The sequence below is a fragment of the Tauraco erythrolophus genome, chromosome 6 (assembly GCF_009769465.1).
Source record: "Tauraco erythrolophus isolate bTauEry1 chromosome 6, bTauEry1.pri, whole genome shotgun sequence".
NCBI lineage: Eukaryota > Metazoa > Chordata > Aves > Musophagiformes > Musophagidae > Tauraco > Tauraco erythrolophus.
In genome coordinates this window covers 25,344,878-25,367,912 of record NC_141470.1, presented here as the reverse complement: position 1 = coordinate 25,367,912, position 23,035 = coordinate 25,344,878, and the positions used below count along the sequence as shown (strand labels likewise).

At 39.8% G+C, this 23,035-nt stretch overlaps 1 protein-coding gene across 2 annotated transcripts in view; it reads right to left on the bottom strand.

The window, feature by feature from the left end:
• The window catches only part of GALNT18 (polypeptide N-acetylgalactosaminyltransferase 18), a 260,097-nt gene that overhangs the window by 78,696 nt on the left and 158,366 nt on the right, over positions 1-23,035 (bottom strand). For both annotated transcript variants that reach the window (XM_086613387.1, XM_086613388.1), the window contains exons 4-6: positions 5,874-6,057; positions 4,751-4,948; positions 2,174-2,288 (exon numbers count right to left, since the gene is read on the bottom strand). In XM_086613387.1, the coding sequence (XP_086469513.1) occupies positions 2,174-2,288; positions 4,751-4,948; positions 5,874-6,057 (497 nt within the window). The remainder of the gene's footprint in view (positions 1-2,173; positions 2,289-4,750; positions 4,949-5,873; positions 6,058-23,035) is intronic.

The window sequence follows — 23,035 nt, the reverse complement described above, 5'->3', positions numbered from 1 at the left end:
TAAGCTAGACAGATCTTAAAAAGGGAAAATGGCAATGAAAGATAAAGTACAGTGAGCAATCTGTAGTCATGGATTGGAGAGCACCATTTTAATATGAAAACATTATTTATTGCACTAAAATTGTAATTATAATGTAGTTTTTGTAGAAAAATTACTGTCTTTTTAAACTGATTCATTGTAGGCCTCGCAGTTGAAAGCAACACAAGTAACCTAGAGATGACTGTTTGGTGCTGCAGAGACGAAAACGTAGTTCAGCAGCAGAGAGAGACCATCTGTCCTGAAATCACCTGCTGACTACAGTTATCCAACGTAGCCCTATCTAAAGGAAATGAAAGGCAGCTCCTGGGAGGTGCACCTCTAGGGACAAGTGCTTAGGATGCACACAAATTTCATGGCTTCCCATCATAATATGAGAGCACATTTGAAGCAGCCACCACGTTTTGCCAAGATGCGGTGTACGGCCCCAGGTGTGCGTCAGAAGCAGGTGGCTGAGGGAAGGAGCTTGCTTTTCACGCTTAACATCTGTAGAAATAATACGGTGCTCCCCAGAAGCTCTAATATTGCACTGTACACTTATATTCATCCTGGTATTATCTGGGATATGCTGAGAACTGTGAGAAGAGTTGGTAATAAACTGCTGAAAAATCTGTTCATTGCAGCTCAGAAATTTGTTTTGATATAGCCAGGAACACAGATCCAAGTCAGGATAAAGTTAGATGAGGCCACATACATTATGCTACCTTGTGCACTACAATCTGTTACAGATGAAAGTATGTTATGTAGGTCAGGCACCGCTTCCCTGGAGACAGACGAAAAGCCATAAGGAAATCAGAGCAGTGCTGGGCCGTATTCCAGTGATCCAGTCTACTCCAGAGTTTCAATTATGCAGAGATTTGTGTCTCTGTGGTCTCATCTATCAAAGTACTCTTCCCAATCGACTTCTGCAAGACTAAGTACAGCAGGCTAGACAGCATGTATCTCATGATGCAAAACTAGATGAAACTCCTCGCAGTCACAAGCAGACAATAGTTTTGTCAGTTGAAAAAAAAAAAAAATCAAAGTGACAGTAATTTTTAACTCATAGCAACACTGAGCTGCAAAATCAGGTTTCAGGAACAGAAGGCAGCTCTCTGGCCCTCACAGTGAGGATAATGGTGTTATTAAAAGAAGCAGTCTTGTATTTCTCTCTCCCTTTCCTTAAAGCTGTGCTCTGATGTAACCGAGAGAGGACCTACACTTCAGTGTTGCTGCAACAACACTTCATCTCCAACAGGTGGGAGAAAAAGAATTTCAGGAACCCAGAAGTAAAAATGAGTATTTTTTGTTATATCTCACAGTCTCAGCAGATAATTCTATATATTTAAAATAAATTCCTTTTTTTTTTTTTGCTATTGTATAAGAGTATGCTTTTTTCCTGGCAACTACAAAGCACAAAATACAAGCTTCCACTAACATTTCATTGCAGAGTTCAGAATTTAATTTTATAACACACATCATAGCATTTTTCATTATCACCTATCTATCTAAGAATTTCTCTTGTATCAAAAACCTGAAAGGTTCTCTAACAGAACAGCACTATACTTTCAGAATGGTATTTAGTTGTGAAAAGATACAGAAAAAAGTACACAAATCACACAAAATATTGCACATAGTAAACAGATGAAGAGTGTGTGATGGAAGAATAAAACACGTGCACTTATGCACTTTATGAATATCTTAATTCTCCTCCAGAGGGAAGGCAGTATAAATGCCTATATATTCCAGTTTGCTCCATAGTGATTTTCATAATTTAAATAAACCAGGTAATCTAGAAAGGCTTTTCCCTTTACACCTGTGAGAAACAATCCTCCTAACCGAGTCTGGGATCCCAGGTAAGCAGGGAGTTTTAGGTATTGTCTCTGCAGAATTCTGGAATTGTTACTTGAAAGAAAGAATAATACCAAATTCTGTATTTCTATCCTTGTCCCAGGTAAGTTCTTCAAAAAGATATAGGAGCTTTTGCTCGTTTTCTTTGCCCTACCTCCTCAAATACAATTTATACTACTGCAGAGCCCTGGATCTCCTTTGCATGCTATTATCTATACATTTTTGACTGTTTTTTTTTTCCCCCTGCAATAAGAAGCAGCTGTATTTTAAATGTAAGCCACCAGTATTGGTTGGTTATGTTCCTTACCCTGATTCCAAGCTCCACATTCTCTCCTCCGTATACTTCCATGCCTTCATCCAGTAAGCCAATCTCTTGGAAATATTCTCTATCTACTATGAAGCACCCGATCAAAGCAGGACTTCTGGAAGAATAAACCAGCAGCAACCAAAATTAGGAGACAGAATATGAACAATTTTATTACTCAGAAATAGATTATATTTATAATTGCTGGGTCAAATGGTGCATCAAGACTGATATTTAGGGAGGTGTTTCTCAGATTTATTCATCATTGTCTTCTAACGTTCTTGATTCAATGGTTAAATAAGCACCACTGAAGGAAAACAGACTCAAATTATTGGACATACATATTCGCCAGAACAGGTAGATTTCAGTGCTAACAATACTAGATCCAGGAGCCTCAACTTTGTTTCTGAGGCACCAGCCATTCCAGTCTCTGCTAAGTCGTCAGGTTTCTTGTCTGTGATAATTAACAAGGATACCCAATGATGCACAGCTTTGTGTGTTTAGCCAGAAGCTAGGTTCATCTACGGCTAAGAAAACTTATGCCTGTGAGTTATGTAAAAGAAGAGATTATTTCTTGAATAGGAACATCCAGATAAGGTTTTGTAATAGAGAATCAAGAAATGTCTGCCCTTACCACCACACTGTAACATTCTTCCTGAGCCAAATTTAAACAAGTCACATATCTTGTGACTTACGGAATCAGTAAGCTCTCTTTATGTCACGACCTGAGTTAACCAACTTCTACTATGCAGAGCCAGTCTTAAGAAGGTAAGAGCTCAGGCACGGAGTACAATTTTACCTTTAGGAGATGCAGTGGAGGAGAATACAGAGTAATTTAGCCTTTTCATTTTTCCCCTACCTTATAATCCACAACGGCAAAAAATAAAAAAGTACTTTCTGATTATTATGCTGGTATCGGGAAGTCTGGTAACAACAGGATATTAATTAGCGGCACAGGAGAAATCATCCTGCATTGACTGGGAACATTCAAGCTGCAATAAGTGTAGACATCTGACTTCAACCAGACTACAGGATGACTTAATCACAAATTGTACAGAAATCTATACATTTATGCCTTTAACTTGAAGTGCTACAGTACCCACTTTATTGCAATGAAAGACTTTCTGATGTATTCATTAATGAAGAAAATGGCAGTTAATGTCACTTCAAAAATTATGCTTCTCTTATGACAAAGTACTCTTGCTTTTGGTGTTGTTGTTAAGAGTATTTTTCAGAGTATCTGCTTCCTTTTGTTATAATTCTAGAGCATATTGGAGGCATGATAGAAGCCATCAATCAATACATGTGGCTTTTTTGTTTAACTATCCAGTACCCACGTGCAGTGTATTGCACTGAATAAAAGGCGGTCGGGAAATGACTAAGGAACAAACCTAAATACCCAATATCCATAAAGGACATTGATTCCACAACCTCACATAGAACAGGATTTGGGCGCAAAACTGAAAAGTAGATTCGCCCTTTGTTCTGAGGTTAAATACTTTTAAAGTCACCATAACCAATATAGAAGGTTTGCCTCTCCAGGACTTAGAAGAATATTTCAAAGCATTTTCATAATGTTAACAGAGTTCATTAACACTGATAACCATTTCTAATGATGTGGAAATTACCACCCTTTTACATATGTCTGTGGCAAACCTGTGAATTTTTATCTCCTACTTTCGAATTGTAGGTCCTGTTTTAACGACCAGCATGTGGGTCAGTGCAGTTCAGAGTGTTTAAGCCGACAACTCCCGAAAAAAGCTGTCTGCCTGAAAAGACAGAACTCCTGGATGAAAGCTACCTCTTACACTGACTGCATGGAAACTGATTGGTAATGATGACCCTCTCACACTACCAATGCTATTTAAGGTTCTGCTTTGCAGCAGTTGAAAACAGTCTTCACGCTTTCTGCAGAGAGCTACAGAATAGGTAACAGTGACCTTCTTGGTATGAATGCATAGCTAGAAGAAAGGCATGGAATTTCAGCAGAGCTTCTCAGAGGATTCAGAGGCACCTACTCCTCTCCCCAAGACAAGAGTATTGTTCTGTACAAGCCTAACAATACTCTAGACATGACAAGAAAATACAAAGCTAGACAGGACCAAAGCAAGGATCTAGTCAGGCTTTGCTCACACACTATCAGTGGACCCACATTAACTCTTAGGACATAACACAGCTGTAAAGCTATGTGACAGTATTACAAAGAATACAAATGTCACATCAGTTCTGTTTATATAAAGCATTTGTAAAGAAAATTCTGTTTCTGGCCCATTACCACTAAATTAAGAGACAAAACATTTGGAGAAAGCAGTGCTGCTGAGCATCCAAGTCTACCATTTCACTTTGGTTATGTGTTTTGCCCCATGCTAATAACAAGGAAACCTATTTAAAAAGATCCACTGAAAACAACAGTCTTGATGACTGTGTAGGGGTCAAGGACAAAAGCTGAAGAGGACAGCCCAAGGACATTTAACATTACAGTCAATAAAATCTATTACATAGCTAAGACCACTCACCACCTGTCACATCTACATGAGCATTGCCAGTGACACATTAACCTAGGTCATAGTTACATGTTACCTTATTGGAGCAGTTGTGTTCTCCAGTTTCCACCACGACTTAGGAGGGTTCAGATATCGGCACCAAAGCTCCCAGTCAAACCCCTGTGCTGAGAGAGGATACTCCTCTATTTCAAAATTATCATACTTAATGTTATCAAATGATGGAGAAATGACTCTTTTTCTGTTTTCTTTTATCCTAGTAAGCACTGGTTCAGCCCTAAAAAAAAGAAAAAAAAAAATTAAGATTATGTTAGTAGAAGCATAGCACTGATGGAAATCATAGAATCATAGAATAGTTTGGGTTGGAAGGGACATTTAAAGGTCATCTAGTCCAACCTCCCAAATAAATAGCAGCTTATGCGGTATATTTCAGAAGGGGCAGTCTACCGCTGTTACTCATTCAGATCTCCCTTTGCTTTGAGATGGGGTTTTGACAGAGCAAGATCTGCCTCAGAATAACACACTGCAATATTTTATCTAGGATGCCCTATTATTAACCTTGGTGTTAGCTGGAGAATGGAAGAAATTAGTATCTGCAGATCACAGAGCATTTACACCCTTGCTACCAAATAACGATAACTTCAGGCTCTCAATATTATCAAGGATGTCAAGGTCAGAGTTAAGAACAGATCTATCCTAGGGACAGAAGCTCCTGCCTTTTTACCATCTTTTTTACTCAAGAAGCAACAGAGATATTAAATCCAGACTGAACAAGTTAGAATACATGGTTTTAGTTATGTGTTAATTTTGCACAGAGCGGTCATCTCAGTGGCAAAGTGACACTTCTTTGTTTACACTGTCGAACATAAAAGAAACCTAATATTGCTAATTAAAAGAAGGTAAATTTGCCCCTATGGGCAAACGGCTACATTATCAGAGGAGGTTTTTAAAGTGCAATTTTCCAATACAGTTTAAATACATTGTAATTAGACCAGCAGATAACTCACACTATAAAAACGGATCTAGATTATGTTAGACAGCACAAATACATTTTTCATGCCTGCGTCCGTGATTGCATCTGAATCTTCATTAAAAAGATCAGAATACTAACTCACCCTCTATATGCAAGAGAAATGTTACTCAGTAATTCATAAACAGTGCTTGGAAAAGGTTCCTTGGTCAGAAAAATCCAAGACACATACCATCCCACATTGAATTCCACATGGGCATCAAAGAGAGCGACTACCGGTGCTGTGGCTACTCTCCATCCACTAACTCGAGATCGAATCAGCCCCTCTTGTTTGCTGTGTCGAACAACCTTGATGAAACCAGGCTTACGGGCATTCACTTCATCAACATACTTCTTTAGTTTCTCCTTGAGTTCTTCTGTGGAAAGGACAGAATTAGATGTTAATGAGAAGTATCAGCTTGACAAGATGTAAAAACCTGTTCTTTCAGCAAAACAGGAGTCTTCACACATGGAAATACTCCCTTTTGATTTAACTACTAAGGATTCTCAAATAGTCAAATAGTCAAGTCTAAAAGGAGGCAAAGATAAAGTAGAAGGACCAGAAATAAAAAAATTCCAGGTGTAATTATTTAGCCTACATGACTGACATCAGAATTGTGCCACTATTTAACATTAACATGCTACAAAATGGAGCACTCAATCATAAAGTACCATAGCTACATAAGTGCATAATATGTTACTGTAGCAACAAACAAGACAGCTATCTTATATTTCCAGAAAAATATACTCAAGTATTGCCCATGAACTTCCTTTACCAATATTTCAAGAAAAAAAAAAAACTACTAATAAAATTAATTACTTATCCTTTTTCCATTTTTCTTTCTAAACTTCAAAAAGTTTTCCATCGCTACTAAAAAGTTCCATGACTTCTGCTCTTTTCTCAGCAGAACAAAGACCAGTGAAAGTACTTGAGGAGAAGCATTCTTAATTAAAGTATGATAACTTTTAAATCAACAGCTACCATATCTCTGGTTTAAAGATCATTTCATGAGGAAATCCAATATGCAGAGCTGAAATATGCTGCTCACAGAATCACAGAATGTTAGAGATTAGAAGGGACCTCAAAGGATCATCTAGTCCAATCCCCCTGCCGGAGCAGGACCACCTAGATTAGATCACACAAGAACGCGTCCAGGCGGGTTTTGAACACCTCCAGAGAAGCAGACTCCACAACCTCTCTGGGCAGCCTGTTCCAGTGTTCTGTTACCCTTACTGGGAAGAAGTTCTTCCTCAGGTTTAAGCAGAACCTCCTATGTTCCAGCTTATATCCGTTTCCCCTTGTCCTATCATTGGATGCCACTGAGAAGAGCTTGGCTCCATCGTCATGGCCATCACCCTTTACATATTCATAAACATTAATGAGGTCCCCCCTCAGTCTCCTCTTCTCCAAGCTAAAGAGACCCAGCTCCCTCAGCCTTTCCTCATAAGGGAGATGCTCCACTCCATTAATCATCTTTGTGGCCCTGCGCTGGACTCTCTTGAGCAGTTTCTTGTCCTTCTTGAACTGAGGGGCCCAGAACCGGACACAATATTCCAGATGCGGCCTCACCAGGGCAGAGTAGAGGGGGAGGAGAACCTCTCTCAACCTACTAACCACACCCCTTCTAATACACCCCAGGATGCCATTGGCCTTCTTGGCCACAAGGGCACATTGCTGGCTCATGGTCATCCTGCTGCCCACCAGGACCCCCAAGTCCCTTTTCCCTGTGCTGTTCCCCAACAGTTCAGTCCCCAACTTGTACTGGTACATGGGGTTGTTCTTACCCAAATGCAAGACTTGACACTTGCCCTTGTTGTATTTCATTAAATTTCTCCCCGCCCAACTCTCCAGCCTGTCCAGGTCTCTCTGAATGGCAGTACAGGCTTCAGCTGTGTCAGCCACTCCTCCCAGTTTAGTGTCATCAGCAAACTTGCTGACCATGCACTATTATTATTAACTGCAAACACTGTTCGCTACTATTCCTTACTAGCATTGCTATGTTCTATTTATGCTATGGTACCAGTCGGAATTCTCTTGGTGTTAAGTTCCCTTTCTTCCAAATCTCTCCACAAACCCAGAAACGTCTTTGCTGTGAAGCAGAACAATGCTCCTATGGTTATGATGCTAAACTGGATATCATCAAATCTGCATTAAAAGTTCAATGCTGCCTAGCCCCTCCTGCGAAACCTTGAGCAAGTCACTTAACTTCTGCATTATCAATTCCTCATCCGCAAAACAGGATCACCACACTTAATGTCTTCTTTTAAGTCTATTTAGACTTTAAACTCTAGAGAACAGCAGTTTTCTTTTTCTCTGCATTTGGCCAGTACCTAGCACCCGGGGGGGGCACTGAGCTAAGGAGAGGCTACATCAGACAAGGGATGGCACCAGAGCCCAGCAGAGGAAGGAGCAGCACCCAGTAGTCAGCAGCGTGCGAGGGAGTACAACTCCTGTCATGTTGGCTGGCCCAAATTGATTCCCAATAAAACACAACAGGGTTTTTCTTTTAAATCTGACCGATAAGACTTTCTCTTCTATTGTGTTGCTGGCATTAGCAGTGCAATCTGCTCCTAGCTACGTGCCAGACGGACTTTTCCGCAGTGAGCCCAGGTAGCTTCTCAACACGATAAACCAATCTCTCTGAACTGGTTGCCTCAAACAGATCTGGACAACATGCACAGTAGAATGGTTAATGCAACAGAAAATCAAAAGCACACTTTATTAGCCACATTAAATGTTCATCCTTGGAAAGCCAATGGATGTGTCCTCTCTTAGGCTGACAAAGAGGAACAGAGCTGTTTCACAAGGAGTCCACGAACCCAAAGACCGTTAGAACCCACATGACCTTACTGGATGTACTTCTCTGAGGATGTGGAGGGAAGGACCAGCTGGTCAAGTACAAAGACTCCTTAAATTCACCGCTCTTTGTAAAGACTCTCAGATAGCTACCAGGCATGATGCTCTTGCAGCTGGTTCCACTGGCATTGCAGGACTGTGCATGTCACACACCTTTGCGTAAATGAACTCTCTGCATGGAAGTGAGAGAATACCAAAGAAAAGTGCTGATGCTTACATTTTTTCATAAAGAACAAGAGCTAAAAAGACATAATCTGATGACCATGTCATGTCCATCACAGTCCTTGAACTGCAGCTATATAACTGCAGCTCCGGGGTGATCTTATAGCAGCTTTCCAGTACCTAAAGGGGGCCTACAGGAAAGCTGGAGAGGGACTTTTGACAAGGGCGTGTAGTGATAGGACAAGGGGCAATGGATTTAAACTGAAAGAGGGCAGATTTAGGTTAGATATAAGAAAAAAATTCTTTATATTGAGGGTGGTGAGGTACTGGAACAGGTTGCCCAGAGAAGTTGTGGCTGCCCCATCCCTCAAGGTGTTCAAGGCCAGGTTGGATGAGGCTTTGGGCAACCTGGTGTAGTGGAGGATTTCCCTGCCCATGGCGGGGGGGTTGGAACTAGGTGATCTTTGAGGTCCCTTCCAACCCTAACCATTCTATGATTCTATATTTTAGGAATGGACTCAATATATTCCTAGAATTTTCCACATTGTATTGCCAATATCTATTCAAATTATTTATCTATGACTTTATTGCCTTGAAAAAACAATATGAGGCACTTGCACACATAGCATAGAGCACTATTCAACGTTGTATTTGATGTGCTGCATATTGATCAATACGCTTTTTTTCCTTTATAAAGCCAAAAAAATCATATTCAGGTTTTCTATCATGCTTGTGCAAAGTCATATGTTCTTATTGTTCATCCCCTAACACATAGAGATTTGTAGCAGGCACAAAACTATCAAACCAACCACTAGCCAACAGCACTTTGAATTCAAAAGAAGACATTTATCTTACTAAAATTGTGCTCACCTAAAAATAGAGCAAAACGGTTCTCTATTCCGAAAATGTAACATTGTGGAGGGCGAATATCAAAACATAAACATCAAAGCTTTGTTCTCAGCGTAAGTGGCTGTTCATAGCTTTGCAATACCAGGAAGCTTTATTTGCCACAACAATGCAGCATCACCACTGAGTATAAAACATACAAAAAGAAAGCAGGCTCTAATCAAGGACTTGAAAATCAGTACCCTTGATAGAGTCATCATTCTCTCAATCACTTTTGTTTTTAGCAAGTGGGCTGTTCTTACTCCTGTCATATACTTTTCCTAATGTGGACTGACTTTATAAGCTTGAGTAAACACAAAATCTTTTTCATAGCTAGGTGTAATACGAAAAGAGTTGGAAATGGAACAGAACCCTAATCTTGGCTTGCCACCAGCATGACTTCAGCTGCACGTTACAGCTGTGACATTTATTAGGCAGTACACACTTCTAATTTTCTGGTTATACTGCAGCTTTTTGCAAATGAAGTGAATGGCCTGAGAAAGTCTCAGGGGAACCTTGGAGGCTTACCTATGGTCAGTCAGTATGGAAGAATCCTTCTCTGGAGTTGAGTAACAGCCTCAGGAGGCGGAGGAAAGCACTGCATTTTACCTAATCTTCAATACTGGCCCACAAGCAGTGACTTAAATGTAGCATGTCCACAGGAGACAAAGCAATATTTTGCAGTCAGGCGTTTTTCAGGCCTTTGTTATTTAAACGGATTAGCATTACTTTGCAAAGGCAGAGTGCTGAGTAGAGCATTATGTGCACCCTTTGTCTTAAAAAACCTATTGGACAGACTCTCCCAGAAGAAAAGATAAGTCTACTAATAAAATCCTATTGTTTTTACTCAGCCATAGGACACAGCAGACATGTAGATGGAAGCTCCAAAAGTCACTGTTTTGGGAAGCACATGAAAGATGCCCTAGCAAGATACTTAAGTCAGGGTTTTTTTTCATGCCTTCTACGTTTTCCTGAGTGAGTTTTACACGAGAAATCTGAGTTCAATTGTCTTTGACAGTTTTAGAGCACTCTGCCCAACTGGACTGAATGATGGGACTCTCCCGCTAGAACTGATCATATGCTTTGTGATGGCACTGATGGTCTTCAGCAATATATTTTTAACCCATGCTCTGATTTTTTTTTCCACTTTAGAGACGTTGCCTGAATAATAAACAGTCTTTTTCATTAATTATTGTGCTTCACTGCTTTATGCCACCATAGGGAGAAGAAAGCGAATGAGCAAATGTGTCATCTTCAATTCGGTATCTAATTACGAAAACAAACAGGCTTATAAAGATAGATGCGTTTGCCTTTCAGTGCAGAATCTCTCAAATAAGGACTCAATTTGACTAAGCTGAATGAGTATCTGCAATTGGAGAGAAAGAGCAGCCATATATGGAATGGGAAAATGGTGCCGATCTGGCACTTGGAAATGTTGCGCTCTACCACCTGTCTCCATATCGTACAGATGTCTGGAGCGCACAGCACAACTCTCCTCGTAAATGCAGAAAACATAATCAATGTGCCATAATTATGTTTAATATTAACATAATTAAGTTCTAATACTTCTAAGAGGTTGTTTATTTGCTTTTAACATATCCAGAAAGCTTACGTTTGTCAAGTAAGCATACTCAGCATGACAAAGCAGTGCTAAAGAATTCATGCAACTTTGCCTTCTTAGGAAGGGGCAAAAGCAGAGTAGGATAGAGGCAGGAAGCATAAGGAGTCAGAAGATGTCAGCCATCCCACAGCTACAGAGACTGGATGTGAAGGGATGATTTAGTTCATGAAAATCCCTTCAAAACCATCTTCCTTTCAAGATACAGTCTGACAGAATGGTGGGTTGAGAGAGGCCTTGACAAGGCAATTGCTCTCCTTGCAATACTACAGCTTGCTTGGCTTGTGCGAGTGGCCAGTCCTAGCTTGGAGGGGCAATCCGGACCACAGTCCTGCCTCTTCTTCGAATGCTGGGGGGTTGCAGCAGGCCATACAACATGGAAAAGATTTCTCACGTATGCCCCAGGGAGTTTCTCAGAAGGAAAATCATCTACCGATCATGCTCTTCATCCAGTCACATGCAAGTGGCCTACGTTTTGTATGCCTCTACTCTCTCTAAATTGGGAAGGCATCAGGCTAGATGCTCAGTGATGTAAGGTGCCTTAGTCCCTTACTCCGGTGTCCTACAGCAGCTGTGGATCTGTCCCCAGACTTCAAATTTTGAAGTTATTGATACAGTGTTGTCATAAATAATAAATTACTGCCTCACATTCATAGAGAAGTAGCTTAAAGAACAGTCAACTAAGCCTCACTTCCAATAGCTTTCATGCTTTAATGTACTCCCATTCTGAGTGCTTAAATGACTCCTCGCATCTCTCAGAACAATTACGTTTGTAAAGTCTGACACTCATGCTTCGCTGAGACAGATGCATTTTACTGACTTTTTAAAACTCTTCTAAGCTGTAAGTTTGCCATCAGAGCTAAAATAATAAATAAATAAATAAACAAAAGCTCTCTCATAACTTTATGCATTTTCTAAAGCCTAAAAGTCCCTGCTGACTTCAGTGCAGCAGAATGCAGGATATTATTGCCATCTCTGCAAGCCTTACGCTTTTACCTTTAGGGAAAAATTTATTTCTATGTCAAAGGCCCTGGAATTACCACGTCCCTCTTTAACCTTAGCACTTGGCACAAACATGGCTTCTTGTACTGTGAAGGGAAGGAAATCATTCTTCAATACGGAATGAGGTTTAACATAACAATTGTCCTCCCTGTGCCAGAAACTGTGGATTGACACATATGAGAGGGGCAAAATCCTGCCAATTCATTATGTTTTTGCTCTCTAGCTTTGTGTGTTCATTGAGCCACCTAGAAGGCACGCTCTGGTCCCCAGGTAAAGCACCATGTTGGATATTTTCTTGGATCATAAAGGACACTTTTAAAGGCAAATTGTGACAGCAGCTGCAGGAATACAGTGGAGCTACTGCCTGTGTCAGACCCAAGAGACCACTGGTCAGTTTGCTCCTGGCAAGGATCCCAGGGCTTTCCTGAAGACCCTGTGCTGTGAGTCACAATGGGATTCACTGCCTTGCACCAAGGCAAAACAGCCAACTGGCAGAGCACAAGAAGTCAGTACACCATGAGAGCTGCTGCCATCCTAGGAGCATCTCATCAGGTACATCTTGCTTCTGCATGAAAGGCAAATAAATTGGCAGAAAGACAGAATTCACACAAGCCAATTAATTTTAAACCAAAATTTTTCCATCTTCTTTATCTGATTATTTGTGGCCCAAGGTCTTAGGAACAGGAAGAGATGCTTTTCCACTTCCATAACAATTTCATAGCCTTTAGAAAAACAGAATGTATTAACATAGCTAACTTACTTTCTGGCAAATATAGAAAGCCTGTTATACCAGTTTTGCTGAAAAAAACCCCACACCTTCTCTTGCCTCTCAGTCACTCTGTAGGCATACAACCTGAATTCATGTAATAACTTGAATTCATGGCAGCAGCTCAGCACGTAAGAAAAAACTGTTTGCTGCACTTTATCTATTAGGCTTGTACATTGGATTATGTCAGTTATTCCGTATGCAGTTCAGTGCTTCATAATTCTTATTTTCCTTTCCCCTGGCCCCTTATCTTTCATGCTCAAGTGATCACCTCTCATCTCTGCAGCAGGAGCAGATAATTCCAAATGGAAAATATTCATAACCAGATAGAGGCGTGTCATTTGTATTGCACATGTGTATATAGAATGTTTGCAACAGAGGGCAACAATGCACAAATAGATAACGAGGGCCTGCTGTGCACACGTATTTAATAACATCATGTTATCTAGTAATAGATAAACCACCCAAAGAGAATTACCAACGTGATGCAAGGAAATTGTTTGGACAAGCCTCAAAAACAAAAAAGCAGTATAGTCCTTTTCCTTCATTGCTATACCTAACTTGTATCGTTGACAGAGATGCATAATATAATCTCAGTAGTTCAGGTTATCCATATGTAAAGCCAGATAGCGTAATGAACTTTCACAGTCACAACCTGTGCATTCAGGAACCCAAAGTCGCAGCTGCTGTCAAACCTCCTCAGGTCTAGTAAGATAAACAAGGCCTACAACAATTCATACCAGCTCACACCTCAGGCTACAAGCCAAGGATTTCTTTAGTCTAGCACATGAACAGCACCTTTCTCCCACAACAAAGGAAGAAAAAAATATAAATTTCCCCTCTCAGCCCCTACACACAAACACACACTCTTTCAATTGCCCAGGAGAATCTAGTACAGAGGAGCAGGAAGCACACATTGCTTTCAAAAGGTTTGATGGGGGCTGCTTTGATCCATCCTCAGGTCCTCTCACAAACATCAGGTCTATGCATGGAAAGACATAGGTGGATACTTGACTCAAACTTCTAGCTGGTTGTAAGGTCCTGGGAATCTGATAGCATGAGAACCACGTAACAGCAAATAATTCCAATTCAAAACAGTAATCAGTAAACTAGCACACCTCCCAACACAAAACAGACTTTGCAGAAGAGACCTGTGCCAGCAACTATTCCTTGAGTAATCTAATAGACACGTACACTACCTGGTTCATTTGTGTTTTGTTTTTTTTTTTTCTAAATGATGCATAGTTCCAATCCCAGTCATGCAAGTGGGATATCATCCTCCAGATCATTAAGTCCTACCTAGAAATACTGCTGCATTTTAATAAATCCCAACAGTATTCCATCTTTTGGAAACAGTGCCAGCTGAACACCATGTTATGGAGGAGGGGGATACTGGAGAAAGAAATATCACATCTGTTATTTTCTGTTAGCACTTATCTCTTGTAGTGATATCTTTATAATAAGGGCTGTAAATCCCTTTTATTTCTCTTTCATTATTTATTAAGTACTGTTCAAAGACAGTACTCAATTTCTGTCCTAAGGTGCATCCTGTCATAAGTATCACCAAACCCCCATTCTAGCAGCAGAGTGTCTCACAAAGCTTTGCAAGACAGAGAAATAAATTGAGATGCCAGATGAATCTGCAAGGTCACACCAGAAGTTGCAGCAGGGGAGGAACAGAACCTGGGTCTCCCAAATGCTAGGGCAGCACATTAACACTGCATGATTTCCCTGAGGCTGTGATTCTGCGGTTTGAGCCATGGCCCATATGGAGCCCAGAGAACTCTGTGCAGATGTAAGAGCTCATCCACATGACTGGGTCAGGATTAAGAGGCGGCTGATATCCGGAGCTCTTGTTAATGTCAACAGAAATGCAACACAATAAAGGAATTAAACACAGTCCTTCCGTTCCCCTACCAATGGGAGAGATTCACATGCTTGCCTCTGAGTACAGCTTACTAAAGGTAAGTGCTAACATCAAGAGAAGAGAAGAAAATAAACCTGCTCTCACGCGAACATTCTTCCAGCTCTTTAGTGAATTTAAGTCTGTACCTTTCTTATTAGTCCTGCCTTGTCACACAAAGTGTTTTTTCTCAGATTACAAAACTCCCAAATTAGAAACTTCACAACTGACAATAAAAGCCAGTTGGGCATGTGTGTACTTATACCAGCAAACATGCAAACACAAGCTAAAAATATGATAACAATGGTTAAACCTGGCCAGGAACAAGCACTAGGACTGAAATTAGATATTCATATCACATCTGATGCAAGAACAACTTCTGATGTTTATTTGGATACAATAGTTTTACAAAGGGGGCATAAAGTGAGAAGTACACAAGCACCAAGATCATGCATTAGAAGTGACACAGTGAATACAATACACTGCTGAAATAACCACTGCCAAAATTCCAAGTTCATAATTTTCATTTCTTCATGTTCCTGGATTCATTTGTAAAATGACCTTTAAATGTTAAAGAGAAATGCCTGAGAAATGTATTCGAGTCCCAGCTGGATAGCAGCTGTTTCCAGTAATCTAAGGGGCTTTTTTTTTTTTTTTTTCCAATATACAGTATTTAATTCTAATCTATTTCTTGGACGTGTATGGAACAGAAAAATCACCATTCAGAAAAAGAAACTAAATGCCTGAACAGAGCCAGAGCAGACTGTATAAATCTCGCAAAATACAATCTGAAGAGTACATTAGAAATACTCTGTACTTCTACAACCATAAGACGCAGCAAGCCGCTTGCTGTACTGTAAACTTGATAAATAATCATGACTCCAAGAAACAGCATGGCAATTCATGTTATGATAACAGATTCATAACAAAAAGGAAACTGCCAATTAAAACACAATAGTCCAAGTGTAACTACTTTATTTCTGGAGCGTGTTCAGAGGAAATCAGTCACATAAGTTGCATTAAAAATGGAATGTGCAAATATGCAGTTAGAAATGTATGGAACAGAGCTGCTTATATTTCTCTCTGGATCAAACCTCTCTCTAATAGCAAGGAAGTTGAGAACAGGACTATAAAAGGAAGATGAAACAGAAAGTAATTACAGAATACTTACGGTTAGAAGGGACTTCTACAATCCAAGCCCTGACTCAAAGCAGGTCCAATTAAACAATATTAAATTTATCATTCACTATTAAAGAGTTATTTAAAAGAATGCCAGAGCATTAAAAGATAGGTTTGGGGTTTGGTTTTAATAAATGGGACTTAGCCTTGCATGCCACATTGGTTCTCGCTTTATAGATCATAAAGTATAATCCAGCTTTGTACCCATGGCATAGAATTACTTCCCTGGGAGTAAAACTGTAGCTAGCGTGCACCAAACCTGATGGTACTGTGAGAGCACCCTTTAGAGTCAGGACAGCAGTAACACTGTTTCTCCTTTTAAGATCTCTTTCTACAAATGAAACTGCAGTTAAGAAAAAAAGCCAAACAACCTTCTGTGGTGCAATTTTTAAACCTGGTCCGAACGTTGAGCTACCAGCACTTCTTTTAAATGAATAACTCTTACTCTACCAGACAACTCTTACACATCAGATGCAAAATGTTGCATTCATATTCCAGGTCAGAAACATTGACTTCTTGACTACCTGTGATCGTGTTGCATGATCCAATACTATCTTCTAATTTCAAAGATGGACTGCCACTTGCAGAAGACTGCAATTCACCACAGCAAAGGCACTACAGCACCCAGTACACCAAGGGGAAATACAGCCTGTCTGGACAGGAGGGCTCTTTTTGACAGATGGCATTAGTTCACAAAAAGGACTTGTTTTTAAATCAGCAGAGCTGCATCCACACAAGATGTTTGTGTCAACAGACAGAAGGGGGGGGGGGAAAAAAAAGCAAATTATAGCAATATGAGCAATTTTTGTTCATTATTCTAATGGCTAAGACGCTGCTGGCGATGCAAACAGAATAGATCAGATAATACCACTTTCAAGTAAAAATTTTACAGGCTGAAATACTGATATCACTGAAGTCAGAGAACTTTCCCAAAAAAGAGATGTTATTTGTCCAGGTCCTGCGGACATCATACATGACAACATAGATACGCAACATCATACACGGCAGCAAGTGTAAGTTCTAATTAGCTCTTGTAAAAGTCAGCTCTCACATGCCTTCATATTATATCATATAGTCTTGAAAAATTCTGTTTAACACAATGTGTTACATCGCACATCCATCAGTTTGCTAACCTGTCATAAAAAGAAGGAGCAGGTTCTACCCAATCACCTACCAAGCAAGCAAAGATCCTTCAGTGTTTACTTCCACTACAATCCTAAGAGGAATGTGACCTCACAGACCACTGTCAAGTTCATGTGCGACAATCTGGTAGGTATCTACCTTGCTGTTTAAACTGTGGGGTTTAATTCACAGCAGTTGAACAACTTGGAAGTTACAACTTCTCTTTTTTGAAACTTCCTGAAAATAAGGGCAAAATCCAAATAGTTCTTACTCCTGTAAAGCACCCATTCAGATCAGAAATAATTTGGTTTGAATACCGTACAAGCTGCAGGATTTGTTTCTGTCTAAAGATAGAAACTGCTTTTTTTTTTTTTTTTTTTTTTTTAAGAATCCACTATGTACCTTTTCAAATTAAAGCAATGAATTCTGCCTTGCTTCTTTCCCCGCATATTTGATTACTCCTTAGGAGTAACACAGTGTTGGGACCATGCCATTTGGTAGCTGTGGAAAACCTCTAAATCCAGCATATACGATCTCCAAGTAAAGGACTGCTTATCACAATTAGTGTATCATCCACTGCTTCCTAAAAACTCAAACTCCAAGTATTACAAAAACACTATAGCTTTCAATTTGTATCTTTAGATTAAATACACCAACATGCAAGAAATTATTCCAAGTATTTCATCAGCTATTATAGAAAACTTCTCTGTAGACATCTAACCACAATCTATCCATTAGTTTTAAAGAAATGTTTGGGTTTTGATCATTATATTACAATTGTTGTTCATGTCCTGCCTTTTTGCATCAGCAATCCCTTATGTTTTAAAAAAAAAAGATAAGGCATTAAAATAACCCTGGTGGTAACTGGAAACTAAAATTCGTAATACCTTTTTCAATCCACAACTGTCATGGTTTAACAGCACAGCGTTGTTACACGCATCCTACTGCAGTCTGGGAAATATTTGGTTAAATTCTGCTTTATGAAAAGTATGTTATTTGAAAATTGAAGCAGGTTAATCTGGCTATTAGTACGTCTCCCAGCAGGGTGGAAGCCTTGCTAGCATAAAACATGCGCACAGAGAAACACACACCAGCCTTGTCTTTCCCGCTCCCCAGAAACAACCAGCAGTAGCATCAACATTTTTTGACATAAGCAGTAAAACTGTCTTTTCACTGTGCTGAGATATGACAGAATTCCACCGACTCCAGCACTCCCTCCCGGAATTACATGCGAGTGAGCAGCTGGAGGTTCAGGTGATTGGGCTGTTCCAGGTTTCTGCTTTACACTGCAGATGGCTGGAACTACCAGGGAAGAACAGTACCTGCTCCAGACTATAGGAAGCAGGCTGGGCTACCAGTTCAAGTGCTCATCTTGTCAGCAAAAGCAGAGCTAGTTGGTGCTGGCTGGGAAATACACAAGGAAACGTATGGCACTTCTGGACCTGCTGCCTGGGATTCAGTAGGTAACAGTCCTCTCTCTGAATCGGTCACGCAACACATGACACTGCCAAGCACAACACTCGGGAGATGCTAATGGTCACAGAAAACAGGCTGAAGTCAAAAGCACAAACTGGGCACTGCAATGACTTAGATCTTGGGAGATCCCACTAAAGAAAATTTCCATAGGTGAAGACAATGCCTAAATTTAACAAAAATTCTTAAATAGCTTCTAACTTGCTTTTTTTTTCCATTGAGTATTAGGCAAACAAGAATCCAGAAGAATATTCTTAAATTATAATTTCTCTTACTAATATTTAGATATATTACAATGGCTTTGTTCAACTTTTGTGTTCTGGTAAAGATTATATCAATTTTAGCTTGTTTCCTGTCTTATTATTTTTTGTCATTTAATTTTAGCTCTTTACTTCAAAATTTTCCTTCTAAAGCAACGCTTTAATACCTGTGGTCAAAGCTGAGAGACTCTTGGGACCCATCAGCCACTGCTCAGTAAGTACAACTCAGGATGCGTCAAACTTACTGTTCACGTGGAAAAATGCACATGCAGGCATTTGTACCCAGGCCCTCCCCTACCACATTTTTCAGTTAGCTTCCTTTTCTCAATAAATGCAGCAAATTTAAATGACTTAATGAAGAGGTCCCAGCATAATTTTTACTGACGTTATTATTTCTTATATACGTTATACTTCTGAAACCTGACATTTATATAAAATATTGCTTGGGAATTTTAAGGACTGTTAGCACTAAGTACTGCCTGTATCTCACTTAGCTAGCTGTGATGTGGTCTGCAGCACCATAAACCTACCAGACTCCATTTATTATAGAGATTCGAAGGCTTGAAACTATCACCTCCTATCCAATTCTTCCAGTATACAATTTGACCTTTCATTGTGAATAATGATTTTGTACAGATACAGGCTAATTTCCTTGGATAGGATTTTGATTTGCAATGATTTGCAATTTGATTTGCAGTGTATCCACATTTTTCAGAATAGTTACTGTCTGACTTCTGAGATTTAAACCTTTTAGCATCTTCAAAAGAATGCTTCTTGCACAGCTAAATTTCATAATGAAATTCCGTGATTAAATTCTCTCCAACTATGAACATTAAATTTCTACCTTGTCTGCATATTGCAATATGTTGTCTTGAAAACCACTTGATAACTTCAGATTAGTTAATGATCTCATTTTCCTATATGGCATTCATCTTAGTTAACCTTAGAGGGTTATTATACAGCTATATTCTTAAGTTGCAGGAGGAGATTGCTCCAGAAGGTAGTAAACAATTAAAACACAAGAGAGCTAGCAGGTTTCATAATAACTTTTTTAAAAACTCAGCTGATGTTTTTTTCCTCTGTTAGACCATCCAGAAGAACAAAAAAACCTAAACCTAGTACACAGCAAAAAAACCCAATCTTCTTCAACCCAAGACGACCACTGATTCGCAAGAAGTTAACCTCAGTCTTTTTGCTAAGCTGCACATGAAAACTTGTCAGACTGCCTTTTTATTTGCTATGCAAGTGCATCCTCTCCGTAGCTAAAAAGTAAACATTGTGGGTATTAATGGAAGCATTTGTGAAAACTAATTGAAATTGCTGTGCTGCAATCATGCTTCAGAAAATGTTTTTTCTATCAAATCCTAATAAAGATTTGTCTTGTACATGCTTTGTTTAATCTCTTCAGGTAGATAAACAAAGAACATATCGGTTGTACTTTAACAAAGAGAGGAAGTGGCAATTCTCTTCTAATCAAAGGACTTCCTTTACAGTTAAATCTAAAGCCACTAATTAAGGGCCTTGGTACAAGTTATCCCCAGATACATAAAATAAGCATAAGCATTGGGAAGGCATATTCCCTGGGAAGACAGTTATGGAATACCACTTTTGGAAAGGTATTGGCCTGTGCCAGAAGACGCGTGAGTAGGTTGGTTACAGTTTGGAAACAAGCTGTTGCTACCTTGTGATCAGCCACCTCAAACACAGCTGGCAGGTTCTGAAAGACTCTACTGATGTAAACTTCTGCTCCTCATCTCAAATCAAATCTGTTTTGTGTTTCCTTCCAATACCAACCCATGGGACCACTGCTTCCATGTGATCATTTTCCAATGAACTAGTCTTTCCTGTCCTTTTGCTTTCATCAAGAATACCCTTCCCTAATGATGTGAAATGGACCTGATATTTCATATATAGTAGCACCCACAAACTCTTCTGAATTTAGCTGGCATCAAATGTATATAAAATTTATGAGCTATGTTTCTGTTTCCTCTTGTTCGTATCTACACGCAATCTCTATACCCACCAAGCAATTCCTTATTTTTCTCCAACCTTCTGCTACTTTTGTTTCAGAACTCATTGACATCTTGGTTTGATTTACGGTGCATTGAACAAAATCAGCAGGAGTACCAGGGCATAGCTCTTAAAGGTTCTTCACTATTCTCTTCACTAAAATCCAGTCATTTCTCTTCATAAACACTTTGTATTTCACTACCACATGACCAATCACCATTAAAATCTCCTTGTTTTAAAGCCTACGAGAGAAACTAGCAGAGCATTACCAAGTATAAATGACTGGGATTTACCATTCAAAAAGTAAAGACTGTCCTATAAGAACAGGACACCATGGCATTCAAGGACACAGCTATACTGTGCAGTTCACAGCACACAGCCACCTGAGCTAGCACTAATGAACTGCTGTCTGCATATGGAGCACTGTGCAGATGTACCACCTCCAGGTCTGGGAGCAGTTTGACTGATTTACTTGCAAACTGAGCCTACGCTACAGGACTGGGAGGAGAGTTTGTAGATTTTTAACGTTTAAGGTGGCAATGACAAAGAAATGGTCTTTCCAGTATAAGAGAATAGTAGCATTCATAATAGCGGTAGTTCACAGGTAAGTCTACACTATAGGTTTTGACTCCATTTCCCTTGGAAGATTGTACTCCAGCCAGACATGTCACAGCTCTGGCAAAGAGCTCTGTAACGCCAGAGGAAAGAACCTGTCAGCTACGGTTTTCTGCCTGGAATGCTGAACAAATAGTTAGCTCTCCTGGACCCAGGCCACGCAGCACACCTTACAGATAAAGGATCTTAGATCCACTGCAAATTGTTAAAATTGTTAAATGGGATGGGCTGCTATGTACAGTATAACATAGCTGTGTGGCTGAGGAAACATGCTGCAGCACTCTGAATTAGTGGCAGGTCCCTTAGATGCCAGCCCCACCTACCTCACACTACAGCTGTCCAGACAAGAAGTGACTGACAGTGTTCATGCCTGTGGCTGGGCATGCCCTTTGGGCTGACTTTACTTCCCCAGACTCTGAGGCATGGTCTAAAAACCACCTGAGTTCGTTCATACGGAGCTATCTCCGTATGAAGCCATTTCCTTGATAAGTGCAGTATCATTTTAATTTTTAATGCCAATATGTCGTTCTTAAAGTACTACTAATCATTCTCTTTAAATCTATATTTTCAATACCAACAACATTTTAGTCATATAAGATATTGCTCTGAAGCTCTATCCTTTTAATGGTTGAAGAGAAGGCACTTTTACAACTCTTTAGCATCTGGCCATCAGAAATACTTCTGTAAATTAAGATGACAAGAGCAGCTTTGGTGAGAACTATCCAGTGTCTGAGTTAAGCAAATAGAGTCAGTGAGGCTCAGCTGGGCTTATAGATCAAAAGAGGTTAAGTTCACATGCAAAAATGCAGTCAGATTTTTGTATGTTTTAACTTTGTATTTCTGGCTTAAATTTCCAGTCACTTGAAATCTTTTGCACTAGTGTTATAAAGACATTACTGATGTTGGAGATTTTGAAAATCAAACTGGACATAGCCTTGAGCAACTTGCTCTAGCTGACTCAGCTTCGAGCAGAGGGGTGAGACTAGATGATCTTCAGAGGTCGCTTCCTACCTCAGCCATCCTGTGACTCTGTGATAGAGTTCACATCTGCCTTGGAGAGAATGCATTAATTTCTTTTGATGCACACCTATCTTCTGATAAACCAGCAGCCATAGAACAAATGACAACATTGAGTAGATGGTCTGAGAGCAATACAGGAATTGAGATGCATATGATTCAGCCTTCGAACACTTCTGTGAGCTAGCAACGTCCAGTCATGTCACCGAACCCTATTTTAATAACAATAATGTATTTTCAATTTCATAGACAAAGCAAAACCTGTCAAGACACTAAGTGCACATTTTTGAAGCTGTACGGTCAAAGTTTTAGAGACAGATACCTGAAGCTTGACTCCTAAGTCCACGTTTAGGTGACTGAATAGAAGTTTTCTGATTTTCGTAGATCTGCACAGAAACTAAATGCTACAGCATTCAGCTGAATGAACGAGTTCACCAGCAGTGAGATGATGGGAGTGAGTCTGTTTCACTAATGTTTATGCAACTC